Raw genomic sequence first — 17,062 nt, forward strand, 5'->3', positions numbered from 1 at the left:
CAAAGGAAAAAAAAAAATAAAATTTTTTATTAATGCTGTGATAACTAATAGGTCACGGAAGATATCATGTGATCTATCAATGTGATAATGTATTGTCTTCATAAGGACAAATTATTTAAATAATACATTTTATGCAAGTGTCTATATATTGGTTATTCCTTTTTTTATTCTCCTTCAAAAGTCAGAATTCAGGAGGTCTTCTACATCAGAGTTTGTCAGGTCTGTTCTTTCCTGGGATGGAGTTGAAGTAGCGTGTCTTCTGGCGAGGCATCGTATCTTGTTCATCGCAATAATGCGAGGTTTATTGTCTTTATTGAGATCGTTGAAAAGTGAGATGAGTTCTTGTGTTCTTTTAACATGTCTATCAATATGTACAGTTTGATGGAACATTGGCATAGGCTCTATGGCCACGCTAGCGTCATCCACGTTGTATTTTGAGACGAACACTTTTTTCTCGGATGGGGTTAGAAACCCCATATTTCCAGTAAATTTATTAGTGTAAAGTTTATTCTTCCGTTTCCTGGAAGGAGTAGAGGGTTTTAGTTTTTTTTTGGGAGGTTCGAGATCTTGGCTTGGAGGGTTCCTTTGCCCAAATGAAGAGAGTGATACATCTTCTTCAAAAATCGGTTGTGGGGATTGTGTCGAACTGACAAAGCCGCCGAGTTGTCTAGATAAAGGAAGATCATCCTCATCATCCACTACAATTTCTTGCTCTTCAGTTTTGACAGTTTTGGCATACTCCTGTTCACCTAGAGTCTCCGGAGTCGCTAGAACTTGCGATAGCACGGGGGGATGATCTATTGGTTCATTTTTTACAGGGAGGTGATCCTCACTTCTTAATTCCTCGTCTCTGTGTCGTATCTGTTCACTTCCCCCTCTCTCATTTGTTACAACTACGGGTTGTAGCGCAGTCGAGTTTAATTTGTTTAATTCTTGGTCGACATCAAGAATATCAGTGGGTTCTTCCAAATCAATCGGATCATCTTCTATGGTCTCAAGTAGGTTTTTGTCACTATTTGCCTTAGCGACACGCTTTCTCACTAAATTATTCGCAGTAATGATTCCTGTGATAACATTATCAGGCATGAAGAAATTTTTTATATTCTTAGTTTTAGAGTTCTTTTTATTTTTAGGCACCTTACCGAGCATACACTGAGTGGCATACTTGATAACGTCATCAACATCCTCCATATTATTTAATTGTTTGTCCGATTCAGAAACCTCAATAAATTTTTTCTCACATTTAATGTCAGTTATATGAGCAGGAAGAATTCGATCAGACTTTTTATATGAGATAAGGTGTTGTGATATTAACTTTTGAAGATTATAGTAGCCTTCCATACTTTGATCAAATTTAGAAGATTCATTACTACTAAACATGAGCACTATCCTACCGTCTCTTTTACGTCCTGTTCTACCCATTCTCTGAATATTCTTTATGGGACTGCTAGTTGTGTCGTAGCAAATAATAAGATCGACCTCACCAATATCTAAACCTTCCTCACCAATAGACGTACAAACAAGTACATTATAAGTACCTTCCTTGAATTTTTTGATAACCTCCTTTTGTTTCTTCTGATTCATACCAGATATCTGAGCTTCTTCTGATGTGGCAGTTCTTCTGGAACTCCTCTCCAGTTTCTCCTGTTCAGCTATCTGTTTCTTCTGCTCCTCCATTAACCGTTCTTCCTCAAGCCGTTTTTCCCTATCAGCTTTTTTCCTTCCCTTTGGTTGATGCTTCTTGGTAAATTTGACCTCATCGAATCCTTCTTTACCCTTCGCTTGCCCAATGAAAATATGAGGTCTTATATCGCTATTATCGAGAGAATCCACACACTTAACAATCTCCAATGCACTTTCTCTCAGTTCAGTAAAGATAATAACTCTTGACTTATAAGGATTATCATTAAAGAATTGGATAAGCTCATCTCTCAAGTGTTCTAATTTTCCATGGCCTAGGAAATGGGGATCTTTTGTCTTCTCATCACATTCGTTAATAATATTCTGGAGTAATGGATTGTAATAAAATCCGGCAGCAATCTTATTAGTCGATTTTCCTAGGTTGTATTTGGTCGTAAATTCCTTGTATTTGTTTTGAAAGTAACTATAGAACGTCCGAATACCATATATCTTGATTCTCTTCAACATCTGGCCCACATGGTTTAGTAACTGTAGAATAAAGTAATTTCTCCATTTAATACCTTCGGGTATTGATGGATCCATGATAATACTCTGGCTTTTCTGCATTGCTTTGAATGAATTGATACAGGAAGGAGGACAGGCCTCATATATACCTAATTCAACGGCCTGGTTAAGAACAGGTAGAATGGCTATACCTAGCTGCTCTACTATATCCTCAATTTCACTAGTCGTTCCAATATTCACCCTGTCCTTTTCCCTCTTCTTCATATACTTGGCGATGTCTAAACTCTCTTCCGTTCGAATTTCGATTTTTGAAATGTTCAGATTATTCACAACTTCCTGGACACCTTCAAGGTCCGTACCAGGTGTGGCAGTTAGTGCAAGTAACCTATATGACGAGTTAAATCTATCAATAAACTTTACTAAATTTGAATATGCATACGAACCAGTAGCTCTATGGGCTTCATCGATTACAAGACAAGCGATATCCTTCGGATTCAACACACCTCTCTTCAAATCGTTCTCCACAACCTGTGGAGTAGTGAAAAACACCCTTTTCTCCCTCCATATATCCTCTCTATTTTTACGAGATTTATCCAGTAAAATAGCAGTCTGGTCGTGCGGTATACCCGTAATACCAAGACATGCCTTGATCTGCTGTGCCACTAGAGGCCGCGTTGGCGCAGTAAATATAATCTTAGCGGTCTGTGTCCACCTGAAGAAGTTTAACATCACAGTGCTCGCTATAAAGGTCTTACCCATACCAGTAGGAATCGCACACAGAATATTTTGCTCCAGACCCTTCCGCACAATATCAAATTGGTAGTCTCTGATCTCATAATTCGTAGGGTAGATATACGTACCCAATTCATCCTCATTCAAAGCATGGTGAGTAGGCCCAAACGTAACCTCTGTCCTGATCTCCTCATAGTATGCCTGCTCCCCAGGAAGAACACGTCTCTCCAGATCTCTTTGAACCGGCAAAGAATGTCTCACTAACGTGTCACTAACCCGCTTGTTGATTACCTTCTCATACAATGAATCCAGCTCATCGTCATCTAAATCAAAGTCACTGTCATTGTCCATCACTTAGATGTCTTCTATGGGTAGATCCTCCTAAGATGTCCCTACCTCACCCCACACAAGATACTTTATATATTTACAAGTAACCTCATCGCAAGCTTAAAATTCGTGTTTTTCTTAAAACTCGCCTATTCGTTTTTTAACAGGGCAATAAGGGTTCAATTATCGACTTCCAAGTCAAAAGGAGGTTTGCATTGTACCATTAACCAATACTATCTACTACCAAAGGCCAATCTACAAGATTCTGATATAGTAATAAGCATATCTAATATCTTTTATCTAAGTTAGACCAAAAAAAAAACTGGAAGCAAAAACCAGTGTTTTTAAGTTCAAAAGGGGAGAAACGCAATCCAAAAAAAAATACAAGTTAATACAGTGATGGCATCTGATGAGGATACTTCCGTACCATATATACCTGAGAGACCGAGGAGGAGAGCTACTCAGGTAGATGTTTCTGATAGGCAATTGGAGAAGGAGCGGTCTAAGACTAGTGGTGATTTACCTAAAATTCCTGAACGTCCCTTAAAACATGCCACTACTGATGAGATCAATGATCTTGTGTCAAATACCGCTAAAGAATTAGAGGAGATTGAGGCGATGGTGCAGCACCCATCTGTTCCAAGTTCTAGGCCCAGGAGAGTAGTCAAGGATGAAGAGAGAGTTGAGGCTGAGGAACCCAAGGTTCCTTCAAGGAGACCGAAAGTTGTAGCCGCTAAATTGAAGTCACAATCGCCAGAAGTGGAGATTAATAAGGGTGATGGTAGTAAGAGCCAAATTACTGAAACAGAAACTGAAATCGAGCCTGAAACCGTACCTATAGAGTCTAAAAATGTTGAAGGGGAAAAGGTTGGCGACCCAACAACATCTGCAGTGGGAATTATCGAACCAAAAAAAATTGAAGACTCAATTGAACATAGTCCGGACGAGTCAAGTTCAATTGAGCAGAGTTCAACTGAACCAAAACAAGTTCCTAAGATTCCACAACGTCCTCAAAGGCCTATGAGAAAAAGTACCTCCGAAGAAGTCAAGGAACCTAATACTGTCCAAGAAGAGGCTGCCACTTCTTCTGTAAATACCGAACTACAGGTATCTGATAATGAAGATGTTGTTGCAATAAAGTCAACAGACATTGATTCGTCTTTGACTGAAGAAACTACTGGTACCGCTGATTCGCAGGATAAATCAAATACCTCCCAGTCAACGACCCCAGAAAATAGTGTAGAAGTCGATGAAGATTCTGAAGGTGCAAACCAAGAGCTGGAGCTGGGATCTGTGCAAAGTGCTGAAAAGGGAATTTTAGATGATACCAAGGAAAAGAGTGACCAATCGTTAGAAAAGAATGACAGCACTCAAATAAACAACAATTATTCAAATGAGAGTATCGAGAGTACAAACAGGAATAACAGTGTACAAACTTTAGGGGAAGAGAAACCTACCGATGTCTCAAAGGAAGTAAAGTCTGAGGGAAATGAAAAATCGAACCCTGAGGTTGCTAAAAAGGAAGATGACAGAGTCTCAAAAATCTCTGAAGGTGAAGACGATAACGAGAGGGAAACCAGTGAACTAGTAGATGCTAAGCCATCTGGTGATGATGATGAAAATGAGAAGAAGCCCCAGATACCTGTAGAAAGACCTAAAAAACGTGGTCCTCCGCCGGTACCTAAGAAACCATCTTCTAGAATTGCTGCTTTCCAGGAGATGTTACAGAAACAGCAAGAAAAACAGTTTGAGAAGCCTATCCCTGAAGATAATGATAGTAATGAAAGTATTCCGAAAAACGAAGCTAGATCCAAATTTGTCAACAATCTGAACGGGTTGTTTGCTCTTCCAGGTATGGTTCCAGGAGGTGTACCTCCACCAGCTCTCGCTAAAAAGATACAAGATCCTCAAACAAGACCAAAAGATGATAGCGATAAGAAAGCTACTTCTGGCTTGTCAGATGTGCGTCATGGAAGAGCACGCGGGCCAAGGGGCCGTAAGTTACCATCGAAGGTTTCGGCTACAGAGAAGGTGGAAGTCAAAGAGGTGGGCAATGACATCGAAGTGTTCACTACTTGGAGACTGAAAATAGGGAACACTGACGAGAAAGATGATTATACAGGAGATGACATCGATTTCAGAGATCAGGATAACATCGTAGAGAGTGCAGAAAAGGAGATGGAGCATCAGGAAGAAATGGAAATGGAACGCGAACTGTTAGCTATGACTGACGGCGATAATACAAACGTCTCTTCTGATAATGGGTCTACACCAGAACCTGAAGTCCCTGAGACCAGTGCTGTAGATGATTCATCAGAGACACCTGAACAAGGGAACCATGTAGAGAATACAGAGCTAGAGGCTTCAGTTGTAAATGGCAACAAATCGCAAGAATCTTTGGAATGATCCAAGCTCATAATAAGTAAACAAGTAATATATATAACCTATTTTAAAGTAATGATTAAGAAAAGCTCAGCGATATGTTGGTAATTGGTCAATAGTTAAAGCGTCAAATATCTTCGTCGCTGTACTAAACGTACACTGTGACGAACACGATTGGTCCTCGGTCCCTGGAACTCAAAACGGCGAGGCTCATTATGGGGTTAACAATAAGGCCTATTGTGTTGCATTCTCTCAAATGTATGATGGTAAGCTTTTGTTACTCTGTATTGTGGCTATTTTTGAGGTGAAGTAGACTAAGATAGCTCCTTCCCAATTGGAAACTAACTGAACTCTAGGCGAAAAAAAGGTTTTTTGGTAATGGTTGTCGATACTTCATACTACGAGTTGCTGGGTGTCCAGTCCACGGCGTCTGCTGTGGAGATTAAGAAAGCTTATAGGAAGAAGTCTATTATAGAGCATCCTGATAAGAATCCCGATGATCCTACTGCAACGGAAAGGTTTCAGGCTATATCGGAAGCATATCAAGTTTTGGGTAATGCTGAGCTCCGAGCTAAGTATGATAAGTTTGGTAAGCAGGAGGCTATTCCTAATGGTGGGTTTGAGGACGCTGCGGAGCAATTTACTGCGATATTTGGTGGGGAAGCGTTTGCATCCTATATTGGGGAGTTGACTTTATTGAAGAATTTGCAGAAGACTGAGGAGCTTAATGCCGAAGAAGAAGCTCAGAAGCAACGAGATGCGGAGGAAGAGGCCAAGCGTAAGCAGGAGGAACAACAAGCCAATTCTGACACCTCCACTGTTGAGGCAAGTATGGGAGGGAAGGATACAGATGTTACGGTCCACCCTAATCCCGAGAAACCTGTAACGTCTAATATAAGTGACGAGGCCGGGAAGAAGAAGAAGACTAAATTAGAGGAATTTGAGGAAGAACAGAAGGTGGAAAGAGAGAAGAGAGTTGAAGAATTGAGCAAAACTCTGGTGGAAAGATTATCAATTTTAACCGAAAGTGTCTACGATGACGCCTGTAAGAATTCCTTCCAAAAAAAGTTTGAGGAGGAGGCCAATTTATTGAAGATGGAGTCGTTTGGTGTCGATATTTTACATACAATTGGTGATATATATTGTGAAAAGGCCAGAATATTTCTTGCTTCTCAAAATTTCCTAGGCTTTGGTGGTATTTTTCATTCCGTAAGGGCAAAGGGTGGAGTTCTCATGGATACTTTGAGGACTGTCTCCGCAGCAATTGATGCTCAAAATACAATGAAAGAATTGGAGAAAATGAAGGAAGCTAGTGTTGTAACAGAAGAAACGGATTCGAACGATAAGGATGATAAAAAAGGTCCAAGTAATAGCGCTGAAGGGAAGACAGGGAAGACTGACGGTCTACCTCAACAAGCAAAGCCTTCTCCAGAAGAATTAGCAAAACAGGAACAGCTGCTAATGGGTAAAGTATTGTCGGCGGCATGGCATGGTACAAAGTTCGAGATGACCTCAACACTACGGAGCGTATGTGATAAGGTATTAGATGATGAAAAAATCAATCTACAAACTAGAATCCGCAGAGCTGAATCCTTGAAGCTACTTGGGAAAGTGTTCCAGCAAGCTTATAGAACAAAGTCAGAACAAGAGGAAGCACAGATATTTGAGGAATTAGTAGCGGAAGCCACCAAAAAGCAACGTCACAGTTAAGAGGATTCATTTTGCTCACAACCTTTTCAAATGAATAAGGTTACATGTTTGATCTTAAATTGTTAATACTTAATTGTTCAAAAAGAGATTCCTGCCAGTATCTGTAACCAGTATATATATTTAACTTACTTTCATCACGTAATAGTACATAATTTCAATATTGACGAATGGTGAATTTGGCACTAAAGCTCTCTCTAATAATTTTCATAAAAATTTGAAAAAAAAATTGGTAAGTTAACTAAATACAGTGATACTAAAAGGTTTGGTAGGAAACAGTCGGGGTATTCATATTGCAATAAATTTGTCTGAATATAACTAATTAAGTTGGTTTGTCTATTTTTCATGAATCAAATCAAAACAATCCAACGAATCAATGAAACAGAACTAGAACAAGGAATTCTGAACCCTGAAAGGTCTTGGCACAATGAATATAAGGACCAAGCTTATATATTCATAGGTGGGCTGAATCGAGAGTTAACTGAAGGTGATATTCTTACAGTGTTCTCACAGTATGGCGTCCCTGTTGATATATTATTAGTTAGGGATAAAGAAACACATGAATCCAAGGGTTTTGCATATTTAAAATATGAAGACCAAAGGTCTACTATCTTGGCTGTGGATAACCTAAATGGGATAAAACTAGCAGGGCGTCTGATTAAGGTTGACCATATTTATTTTAAACCTAGGGATGACATTCCAGAATATACTCTAGCAATTAGAGATGAATTAGATACTGATAAGGTTCCGGAAGATAAGCTGCAAATTGTATCTAAGGGTAAGCCGGATCAAGAATTTGATGAGGAATTATTAGATCCTATTGGATCCTATAAGAGCAAGAAGGTCTGAACTTCCAGTGGTCCAAATTGTTTTTTTGCTGCGAACATAGTCGATCCTGCTCTTTAAGCTTTACTACTATTTGTCTTATAATGGGTAGTCCCTCTAGACTTAAAATATATGTAACAATAGATTAAAAACTTTACATATTATAAATTACATTGATAATAACTTTTAAAGTTAGACTAAGATGGATAGTCCTTCTTAAAAATTTGGTAGTGGTGGAGGTGGTGGGATACCTGCTGGAGCAACAGAACCGCTATTGTGGCCTCCATCTGAATCCACAGATTCTGGAATGGATAAAACGTCAGAATCATATTGTTCTCCTTGGATATCATGGTCGTTTTGTTCATCTTGATTAGATATCGTAGGAAGAGGTGGAGGAGGAGCAAAATTTGATGTCACAGTGGGTAAAGGAGGTGCCACAGGAACAGGTGGGATCATAGAATGAGAATTTGTTGCTGGAGTTGCAGCCGGTACAGGTGGGGGTATATCTACCGTATCCTCTGGTCCTGAAGGTGTAGGTACCGGAGGTGCAATAGGTTGTGGGGCATCATTACTTGGTTGTGGTATTGGAGGAGCCACTGGTACCGCACCTTGAATAGATGAAGATGCTATAGGTGGGGCAATAGGAACATCAACAGTTGGAGATGGAATAGGTGGAGCAATAGGGACGCCTGATGCAGAACTATTACCGTTGGCAGCCATGTTGTTAGTTGTAGTATTTCTCGCAGAATCATTATAGATGTTGTCTTCATCTTCATCAGACCAACCGTCATCGTCGTCCTCCAACCCTCTTTGAATTCTTCTTTGTTGCTCAGCTTTTTCACGATCGAAAGTTGATTGTGGAGTCAATGATGGTTTGAAGTAGGTATTTTGTTTCGCCTCACTGCTGCCTGTCGCATGAGATGACAAAGATTGATGTCCGGAATGTTGAGTCTGTACATTATAAGTCTGGTTATTCTGGGATTGTTGTAAAGGTTGCATTGGGCTTGGTGTCTGTTGATTGGTACTTTGCTGGTTAGTAGATGACATGCCAGATGAAACATCATTTGGCTGGTTTTCTTTCTCTTCTGCAGCAATCTGGTCTCTTAATTCTTGAAGCCTTTTTTCTTTTTCAGACTTTTTCTTAAGTTTCAGTTGCTCAAGCTGCTCCTTTAGTTTACGCTCCTCTTCATCTTCCTGTTCATCTTCTCCTTGGCTAATATTAGCACTTACGTTTGAGCTATTATGCGATGATGGGACTTCTTCGAAAGGGGTTTCTTTAACATTGAGTTTATCCGAACTTCTGGATTCCTGACCACTGGTATTCTCATTCTGTTCTTCTCTATTCTTTCTACTTATACCAAATTTAGCCAATCTCTCTCTCATCCTCTTTTGAGCTTGCTCTTTTAGTTGCGCTGCTCTATCTTCAGAAGGGGTTTTGTTAGAACTCTGAGAGACGGACTGGGACTGTGTACTAGAGTTAGTGGAACTTGTTGGGGCCAATAGAAGATCCTTTTTCAATTTCTGGATAAAGTCACGTACATCACTCTCCAAGCCCACACCAATTTCCCATTTTTCAAATTCAGATGGTGTTGTCTTCACAGTGGTACCAGTAACCACTGATTTTAGTGGAGCTGATAACTCAGAAATAGAGGTCCTGATATCGTTAATAATCTCTTTATTGTGTTCACTTTCTGATTTGATCTTTTCAACCTCTTTTGTGAATTGCTCTGAGTTATCAAGATCCTCAGTGTCTGCACCTTTCCCAGTAAGAGCGTTCATTCTAGATCTTAATAAGGCCTTGCTTTTAGCCTTTCTTCTATCTTCTTCTGTTATTTCGCCATTTGGACCTGTCCCAACAATTGATGGGGGATTCTTTTTCTTACATAACTCAATTCTTGCTTGCATTATTTCAGAGTCAATTTTATATATTTCAGAGAATAGTGTTGGCAGTTTTGCAACTACATCATTGTATCGCTTCTTTACGTCATAAGGAATACTCTGATTTCTAGTAGCCAATTGCTGCTGGACCGATTGGATTCTTTGTTGAACAGATTGTACATCTTGACCAGTAACTGAGATTTGAGTTGAAGTATTAACATTTGTGGGAATGGCTGTGGATTTTTCGGAAATAGAGGAGGCATTACGGTTTTGGCTACGCGCTCTTTCGATCTCCTCTTTAGCTCTTCTTTCATCTTCTTTTCTCTTCTGTTCTTCTGCCCTTTGCTTTTCTTCTCTTTCTTTTCTTTCTTTCTCGTAATCGTTGTTTGGATAGTTCTTTCTACGGTTCCTAAAGTTAGGAATGGCATCATTGTTGTCATCATTTCTGTAACTTAAGGCATCCATTCTAGTAAATGATTTTTTATTAGGATCGGAGGCACTCGATTTCAATTGGTTCTTAAGATTATCTAGGATCTGAGTACTAGATGGTACCAAGTGTGGGGGCAATCTACTTGGAATTGGGCGGCCATTTAATCTACCATACACTAAATGCATACCCAATGCAAATTCTTGTTTATTTAGTTGGCCACTATTATTAATGTCACATAAATTCCAAATTTGCTCCAAATCAGATCTATTCAAACCTGATTTTCTGAAAATCTCTACTGCAGTTGCAGATACAAGGAAACCTTTATTTTCGGTGTCAAATGTCTCAAATATTTTATAGAATAATGATTTTTCCTCACTGGTAATAGTGTCTAGTTCTTGACCACCATTACTAAATGCCTGGTTGCCAAAATTAGCTTGAGTATAGATTTCATTATTACCAAAACCGGTCTTCTGAACCGTCAATGGCATTGTAGCGTTGAAGTTAGAAGGTGGTAAATAACCAGTCGCTTGAGGTTGCAATTGTTGAGTCATATTATTTTGCATGAAGCTAGTTTGAGGCATTCCACCTGTCATTTGAGAGGTTAGCCCACCAGTCATTTGTTGAGGCACCATACCACCAGCCATTTGCTGTGGGACCATACCACCTGTATTTTGAGGTTGGATACCGAATGTTGTTGGCATTGGAGGACCATATCCACCAGTATTTTGAGACATTATTGGCTGTGGTTGTGGAACCTGTTGCTGTTTTGGCACAAAGCTACCGGTATTTTGTGGTTGAACAAATCCAGGATTGTTGAAGCTACCAGTACCCTGTGGTTGGATGTACCCACCAGTAGTCTGTTGAGTTGCCCCGAAGCTACCAGTACCTTGTGGTTGTAGACCCTGCTGTGGTTGTTGCATCATTCCACCAGTAGATTGTTGCGCAAAGCTACCCGTACCTTGTGGTTGTAAACCAAAAGTTGTAGGTTGAGGTTGACCAAATCCTCCAGTAGCCTGTGAGGGAATTTGACCAAAAGTTGTAGCTTGTGGTTGACCAAAACCACCTGTCATTTGCGCAGGCATACCAAAGGATGTTGTGGGCATGAAGCCAGTACCTTGGGGTTGTAGAGTTTGTTGAGGTTTGAACAGATCATCGAAAGGTGTTTTGAAACCATCATCCTCGCCAACAACGCTCAAATTTATAGCGTTAATAAAACTAGCTACTTCATTTTTGGTCTTCGAATCTAGTTCATATGGGATTGAATCGCCTTGTAAAACATTATTAATCAAATGCATTGCTAGAGCAAATTCAGGGAATAGTAATTCACCGGCTCTATTGGTGTCACTTAATTGCCATATTTTAGCTAGTTGACTTGGTTGTAATCCTGATTTCATTAGAATTGCTCTACAGTTCTCGCCGGAGACGGTATTCGATCCCTTTGTAACAATAGACCTGAACAAAGTTTCAAATTTAGCTTGATCCTGTGCTGTAATGAATGATAATCTCATTGTAGGGATTTTAATATTGGTGTTTAGACCGTTGTTAGCAAAAGAGTTAACAAAGCCAGTAGCGGTAGGTTTTAATGGCTCTAAAACAGGTTGGCCGCCTTGTCTGTAGAAACCAGTTTGTTGAGGCATCAATGGCTGTAAGGCTTGCTGAGATTGACCAGTCACCATTGGCTGCAGAGAAGCAGAAGGTTGAGGCTGCAAAGACTGGGTTTGAATTGGTTGCTGTTGCAGACCTTGAGGTTGAAATTGTTGTGATACACCTTGTGGTTGCATACCCTGTTGTGGTATACCTTGTTGTGACATACCTTGTTGTTGAAGGCCTTGCTGTTGAAGGCCTTGCTGTGGCATGCCTTGTTGTGGATAAGTGCTCTGCTGTGGCATTCCTTGTTGTTGCATTCCTTGTGCCATACCTTGTTGCTGCATATTCTGTGACTGCATTCCTTGTTGCTGCATTCCTTGTTGTGGATAAGTATTCTGTTGCTGCATCATTGGTTGTTGCTGTTGAGGCTGCATACCCGTCTGCATACCCGTCTGCATATAACCCTGTTGTTGCATTGGCTGACCTTGCATTGGTTGAGTTTGCATCGGTTGGTTCTGTTGGTATTGGTTTGAAGTATAGTTGTTCTGTAACGGTTGCATGGGAGCATTCCCGTACATGCCATTACCAGTCTGGTTCGGATACTGATACATTGTTCAGTAAAAAGATTGACCTAGCTGATAATCTACTACTTCTTGAATAAAATGAGCTCTTAGTAGATTCCTATCAACTGAAAGAAATATTTCTGAGACCAAAAACTTTTAAGTCATGATCTGTTATGGACATTCTCCTAAAAGTGGTTTCGTTACAGAGAGGGGCGCTCCTGAACCCTTTCGCTTAGCAACTCAGCTTTCTCACAGAAAAGTTATATTGTCGTAAGGTATGATATACGCTATTATGCTAATACACTTATTAATTAAGATAAATTATAACTAGCAATAATGCAACCAATCTTTAGTTGTAATCTGTGATAAAGTTCTGCTCTGAGATTGTATTTGATAGTACAAGGTAACGAACGAAAAGATAATATTAAATATATCCATTAGCATTACGGTAAATAAATAAAAAACGTATAGAAAGTATGGAGGTAAGAATATACATATAAAAACGTTATGGGGGGTTAATTGCATTAAAAAAAAGGAAATTAAAAGAAGAAAAACATCAAATGACGAATTAAAATCCATATAGTACAGCGATTGCGCTTTATTATATTACAAATATAACCCATAGGAAAACATGAATGAGAAAGTATCAAGGTAATGAAATTTTTTTGAAAAGGAGAAGAGAGTTCAAATTCACACTGAATTAGTTTAGTATAAATTTTAGACTTCAGAGCTAAAAACCTCCTCCTCAAAAGTAAACAATCTACCAGCCAGTTTCCTGATTTCATCAATTATTAATACACTACTGCTGATTAATAACAACTTCAGTATATCGTGTAAGGGCAAAAACTCGGTTTTGAAGATATGCTGCAGGAATGGTAGATAAATAGCGCACATTTGACCACTAAAAGAGAGGAAGATGGCGACATTAAATATTTTGTTGGTAAATAAACCGATTTGAAAGATGGACTTGGTGCTATGTCTGCAAGCTATTGCATTGAATATGGCGAAAAAGACAAAGCCTGTAAAAGTCATTGTGAAGTCCTTTCTAGACATCTCATGTTCTCCGTTTAATCCTTCAAGGAAAATATAGAATGTACCAATTAGAATACAAGCCGCAATGTAGAATAACCTAAGGATTAATTTCAGACTTAGTATTCTCTCGTCCCTACTTCTAGGTGGTCTGTCCATCACTTCTGGATCGACAGGTTCAACACCCAATGATTGCGCCGGAGGACCATCCATGATAATATTTATCCATAATATTTGCATAGGGTTCAATGGAGCTGGAAGCTTGGCAATTGTTGTAATGGCGATTAATGCTAAAGTAGCAACCGAAATGGAAAGCTGGAAAGTCAAAAAGTTCTGTATATTGTTGAAAATACCTTTTCCTTCTTCAATGGCGGTCAGTATAGAACTGAAATCATCGTCAGTCAAAATCATATCAGAAACCTCTTTAGCTACATCAGTACCCATGATACCCATGGAAACACCGATATCTGCTAATTTTAAGGCTGGAGCATCATTAACACCATCACCTGTCATGGCAACTATATCGCCACGCTTCTGCAAAGCTTTAACAATATTTAGTTTGTTCTCTGGGGTGGCTCTAGCAAAAATATTAACTTTATCAATGACTTTCGACAACTCATCTTCTGTGAGCTGACTTACTCTCTCACCAGTCATAACTGAACTATTCCTATCAATAACAGGAATACCAATCTTCTCAGCAATACTAACAGCGGTATTCTCTGAATCACCAGTAATCATGATGATATGAACCCCACTCTTGATTAATTTTTTGATAGCTGCTGGAACTGTTGGCCTTGGTGGATCAGCTAAACCAAATAGACCTGTGAAAGTCAAGGCATTGATATCGTTATCTTCTATACTATTTTCTTCCTCTTCACTTGATTCTACATCCGTTAGGTCTTTATACGCACATCCAATGGTCCTTAGACCTTGTGCAGCACATTCGTATGCTGCATCTAAAATTATTTGTCTAGCATCATCATCTAAGTCTTCCTTCTCACCATTTTCGTTCAAGTAGCTCACTGATTTGGATAATATTCTTTCGAATGCACCTTTCACATATAATATTTGTTTGGAATCATGATAGTCGCCTCTAACTGCCATGAATTTCCTCCTAGAGTTGAAAGTTATTTCTTGTTTCCTATTGAAATCACTTCGGGCATCAGGGATTTCCAGTTCATCAAGCATTTCCAAAACAGCAACATCAGTTGGATTCCCCATTTGCATTCTGTGTTCATCCGAATATATAGTATTGTTACAGATATTGCCAATGAGTATAGTCTGTTTGACATCGCTGGTTAATTCGTCTTTCACAATCTCTTCAGGAGATAAGGCATTATTAAACGCACCGTGACTAGAATAACTCCAGACTTTAGCCACAGTCATATGATTTGTCGTGAGGGTACCTGTTTTATCAGAGCAGATAACATTTACAGAACCTAATGTTTCTACACTTGGTAGTCTTCTGACGATGGCGTTCCGTTTAGTCATTCTTAATACACCTAATGCAAGTGTTACAGTAACAATAATCGGCAAACCTTCGGGGATTGCAGCAACAGCCAGGGACACAGATATCTGGAACATTTGAAGCCATGAATTCCCTCTAAGCACACCAACGATACAGATGATGGCAATAATGAAGAAACTTATATAGGAAAGGTCCTTACCTAACTTATCCATAGTCTCTTGCAGGGGAGTCCTGGGTTTCTCTATTTCGTTAACCATCTCATATATCGCACCGTATGATGTATTAGTACCTGTACCTATAACTATACCTTTACCACGGCCTTCTTTTACCAATGTACCCATGAATGCTATACAAGATCTATCTGATACGGGGACATTTGAGTTCTCGAACTCTGCGGTATCTACTTCAATGGTGTCTTTGTGCACCGGATTAGTCTCACCAGTCAAATTACTCTCATCAATCGATAGATCTGCAGCCTCCACAATCCGCAGATCAGCTGGGATTCTATCCCCGATCTGAAACCGTATTAGATCGCCAGGAACAAGCTCAGAGGCCAGAGAGGTAGCTTCCCTCCCGCAGCGAATCACGTGACATTTCGTGGGTACCAACTTATTCAAGGCCTCCAGAGACTTCTCGGACCTGTACTCCTGGATGAAACCTACAGTTACCACGATCAAAATAGCTAGTGATATACTCACGGCGTCATCGATGTGACCCAGCACAAACGAGAGCACCGCAGAACCTATCAACAGCAGGATAAGCCTGTCTTCTACGAAACACATGAAGAACTTCTTTATTAAGCTTTCCTTCTCCTCATCTTTAAATTCATTAAACCCGTGTATCTCCCGCCTCCTCATCACTTCTTCATTACTAGACAACCCAAACTCGATATCCGTGTCCAGGTTCCCGAGAGTCTCCTCGATAGTCATCGAACAGAACTTGAGACTCGGGTTAGGCTTGTTGAGCAGATTAAGCGTCTCAGTGTTGGGTTCATCGACCATATTAGAAGAAGACGGCAGCGTCTCCATATCTTCCATCGTATAAAGCTCATCAGCATCAAATGTACGCTCATCGGCCGACATTTTCGTGATATTCCGTGATTCAGCCATAAAAAAAAAATTCCCTTGTATTTCTCTACTATTTCTTAGTTATGAAATGAAATTTGTTTTTGTTAAATTTATACCCTTTCAAGTCTTGTTTTAAAGAAAACTATGAATATTTTCGAGGGTCTTTTAATATTGTAGTTTTTTGATTGTAATTTTATGGATTGTTCGTTTTTTTTTGACAAATGAGTCGTGGAGCTTCGCCTACTATTGTATAGATATAAATTGTAAATTATTGAGTCTAGTACAATTATAATATTAACGAAAAAAAAATTTTTTCCTGGTAAGACTGAGCCTTCTTTTTTTTTTATTATTTTATTTTATTTTATCTTTTTTGGTTTCTTAATTGATATGTTTAATATAATGCTTTTTTTGCATTTCCTAGACCTTTCTACACAAGAAACACTCGTTATTCCTGCTGGAGGTTAGTTCTACCTATTATCGTAGCAGCCTGTCAGGCTTGCTACGCCTATTTTTTTTTCATTTTGGTATGCTTCTATTGTATATGCTGCTTCAACGGCACTTTCCCTTTATTTCGACGACCCACACACTCAATTACACTCACCCATCAAATAAAAGTAAACAGAACACTAATAAACACTCGCACGCTTAAAAACCAGAGAGACACACCCGTCGCTTCTCAAAAGTGTCACTGCGGGCCTCACACACACCCCTTGCTACTGGTTGCTACTGGCTTGACCTCGCTATTGCTAAGCCTACTTTTGTTACCCGGGTAGATTTACACTTACAATGAAAAATATAATTAACGTTTCTTTTTTTTGAAAAAGAGGGACCGTTAAACTTTATCTCTGGGTGCGGCTTTTTTGGGGCGGGGTTGTGACATTCTCCAGATATAACACCGATGTTGTTATTGTTTTTATTACTT

The 17,062-nt window shown here is 39.4% G+C and overlaps 6 protein-coding genes across 6 annotated transcripts; 3 read left to right on the top strand and 3 right to left on the bottom strand.

Annotated features, from left to right (window-relative positions):
* Positions 1–174: 174 nt before the first annotated feature.
* Positions 175–3,228, bottom strand: MPH1 (3'-5' DNA helicase; the record flags this gene model as incomplete). The annotated part of the gene is made up of 1 exon (XM_071055107.1): positions 175–3,228. One exon carries the CDS (start codon positions 3,226–3,228, stop codon positions 175–177), a length of 3,054 nt encoding a protein of 1,017 aa, XP_070909800.1.
* Positions 3,229–3,603: 375 nt separating this feature from the next.
* AIM21 (Aim21p) lies at positions 3,604–5,610 on the top strand (the record flags this gene model as incomplete). The annotated part of the gene is made up of 1 exon (XM_071055108.1): positions 3,604–5,610. One exon carries the CDS (start codon positions 3,604–3,606, stop codon positions 5,608–5,610), a length of 2,007 nt encoding a protein of 668 aa, XP_070909801.1.
* Positions 5,611–5,964: 354 nt separating this feature from the next.
* On the top strand, positions 5,965–7,296 carry DJP1 (Djp1p; the record flags this gene model as incomplete). Its single annotated transcript, XM_071055109.1, has 1 exon — positions 5,965–7,296. The coding sequence occupies one exon, from the start codon at positions 5,965–5,967 to the stop codon at positions 7,294–7,296; it is 1,332 nt and encodes a 443-aa protein (XP_070909802.1).
* Positions 7,297–7,638: 342 nt separating this feature from the next.
* On the top strand, positions 7,639–8,142 carry IST3 (U2 snRNP complex subunit IST3; the record flags this gene model as incomplete). Its single annotated transcript, XM_071055110.1, has 1 exon — positions 7,639–8,142. The coding sequence occupies one exon, from the start codon at positions 7,639–7,641 to the stop codon at positions 8,140–8,142; it is 504 nt and encodes a 167-aa protein (XP_070909803.1).
* A 192-nt stretch (positions 8,143–8,334) lies between these two features.
* On the bottom strand, positions 8,335–12,624 carry PAN1 (actin cytoskeleton-regulatory complex protein PAN1; the record flags this gene model as incomplete). Its single annotated transcript, XM_071055111.1, has 1 exon — positions 8,335–12,624. The coding sequence occupies one exon, from the start codon at positions 12,622–12,624 to the stop codon at positions 8,335–8,337; it is 4,290 nt and encodes a 1,429-aa protein (XP_070909804.1).
* A 669-nt stretch (positions 12,625–13,293) lies between these two features.
* RNJ42_04948 (Calcium-transporting ATPase 1) lies at positions 13,294–16,155 on the bottom strand (the record flags this gene model as incomplete). Its single annotated transcript, XM_071055112.1, has 1 exon — positions 13,294–16,155. One exon carries the CDS (start codon positions 16,153–16,155, stop codon positions 13,294–13,296), a length of 2,862 nt encoding a protein of 953 aa, XP_070909805.1.
* Positions 16,156–17,062: the final 907 nt, after the last annotated feature.

The sequence above is a fragment of the Nakaseomyces bracarensis genome (assembly GCF_045282275.1).
Source record: "Nakaseomyces bracarensis strain CBM3 chromosome Unknown Scaff13_0, whole genome shotgun sequence".
Taxonomy (NCBI): Eukaryota; Fungi; Ascomycota; class Saccharomycetes; order Saccharomycetales; family Saccharomycetaceae; genus Nakaseomyces; species Nakaseomyces bracarensis.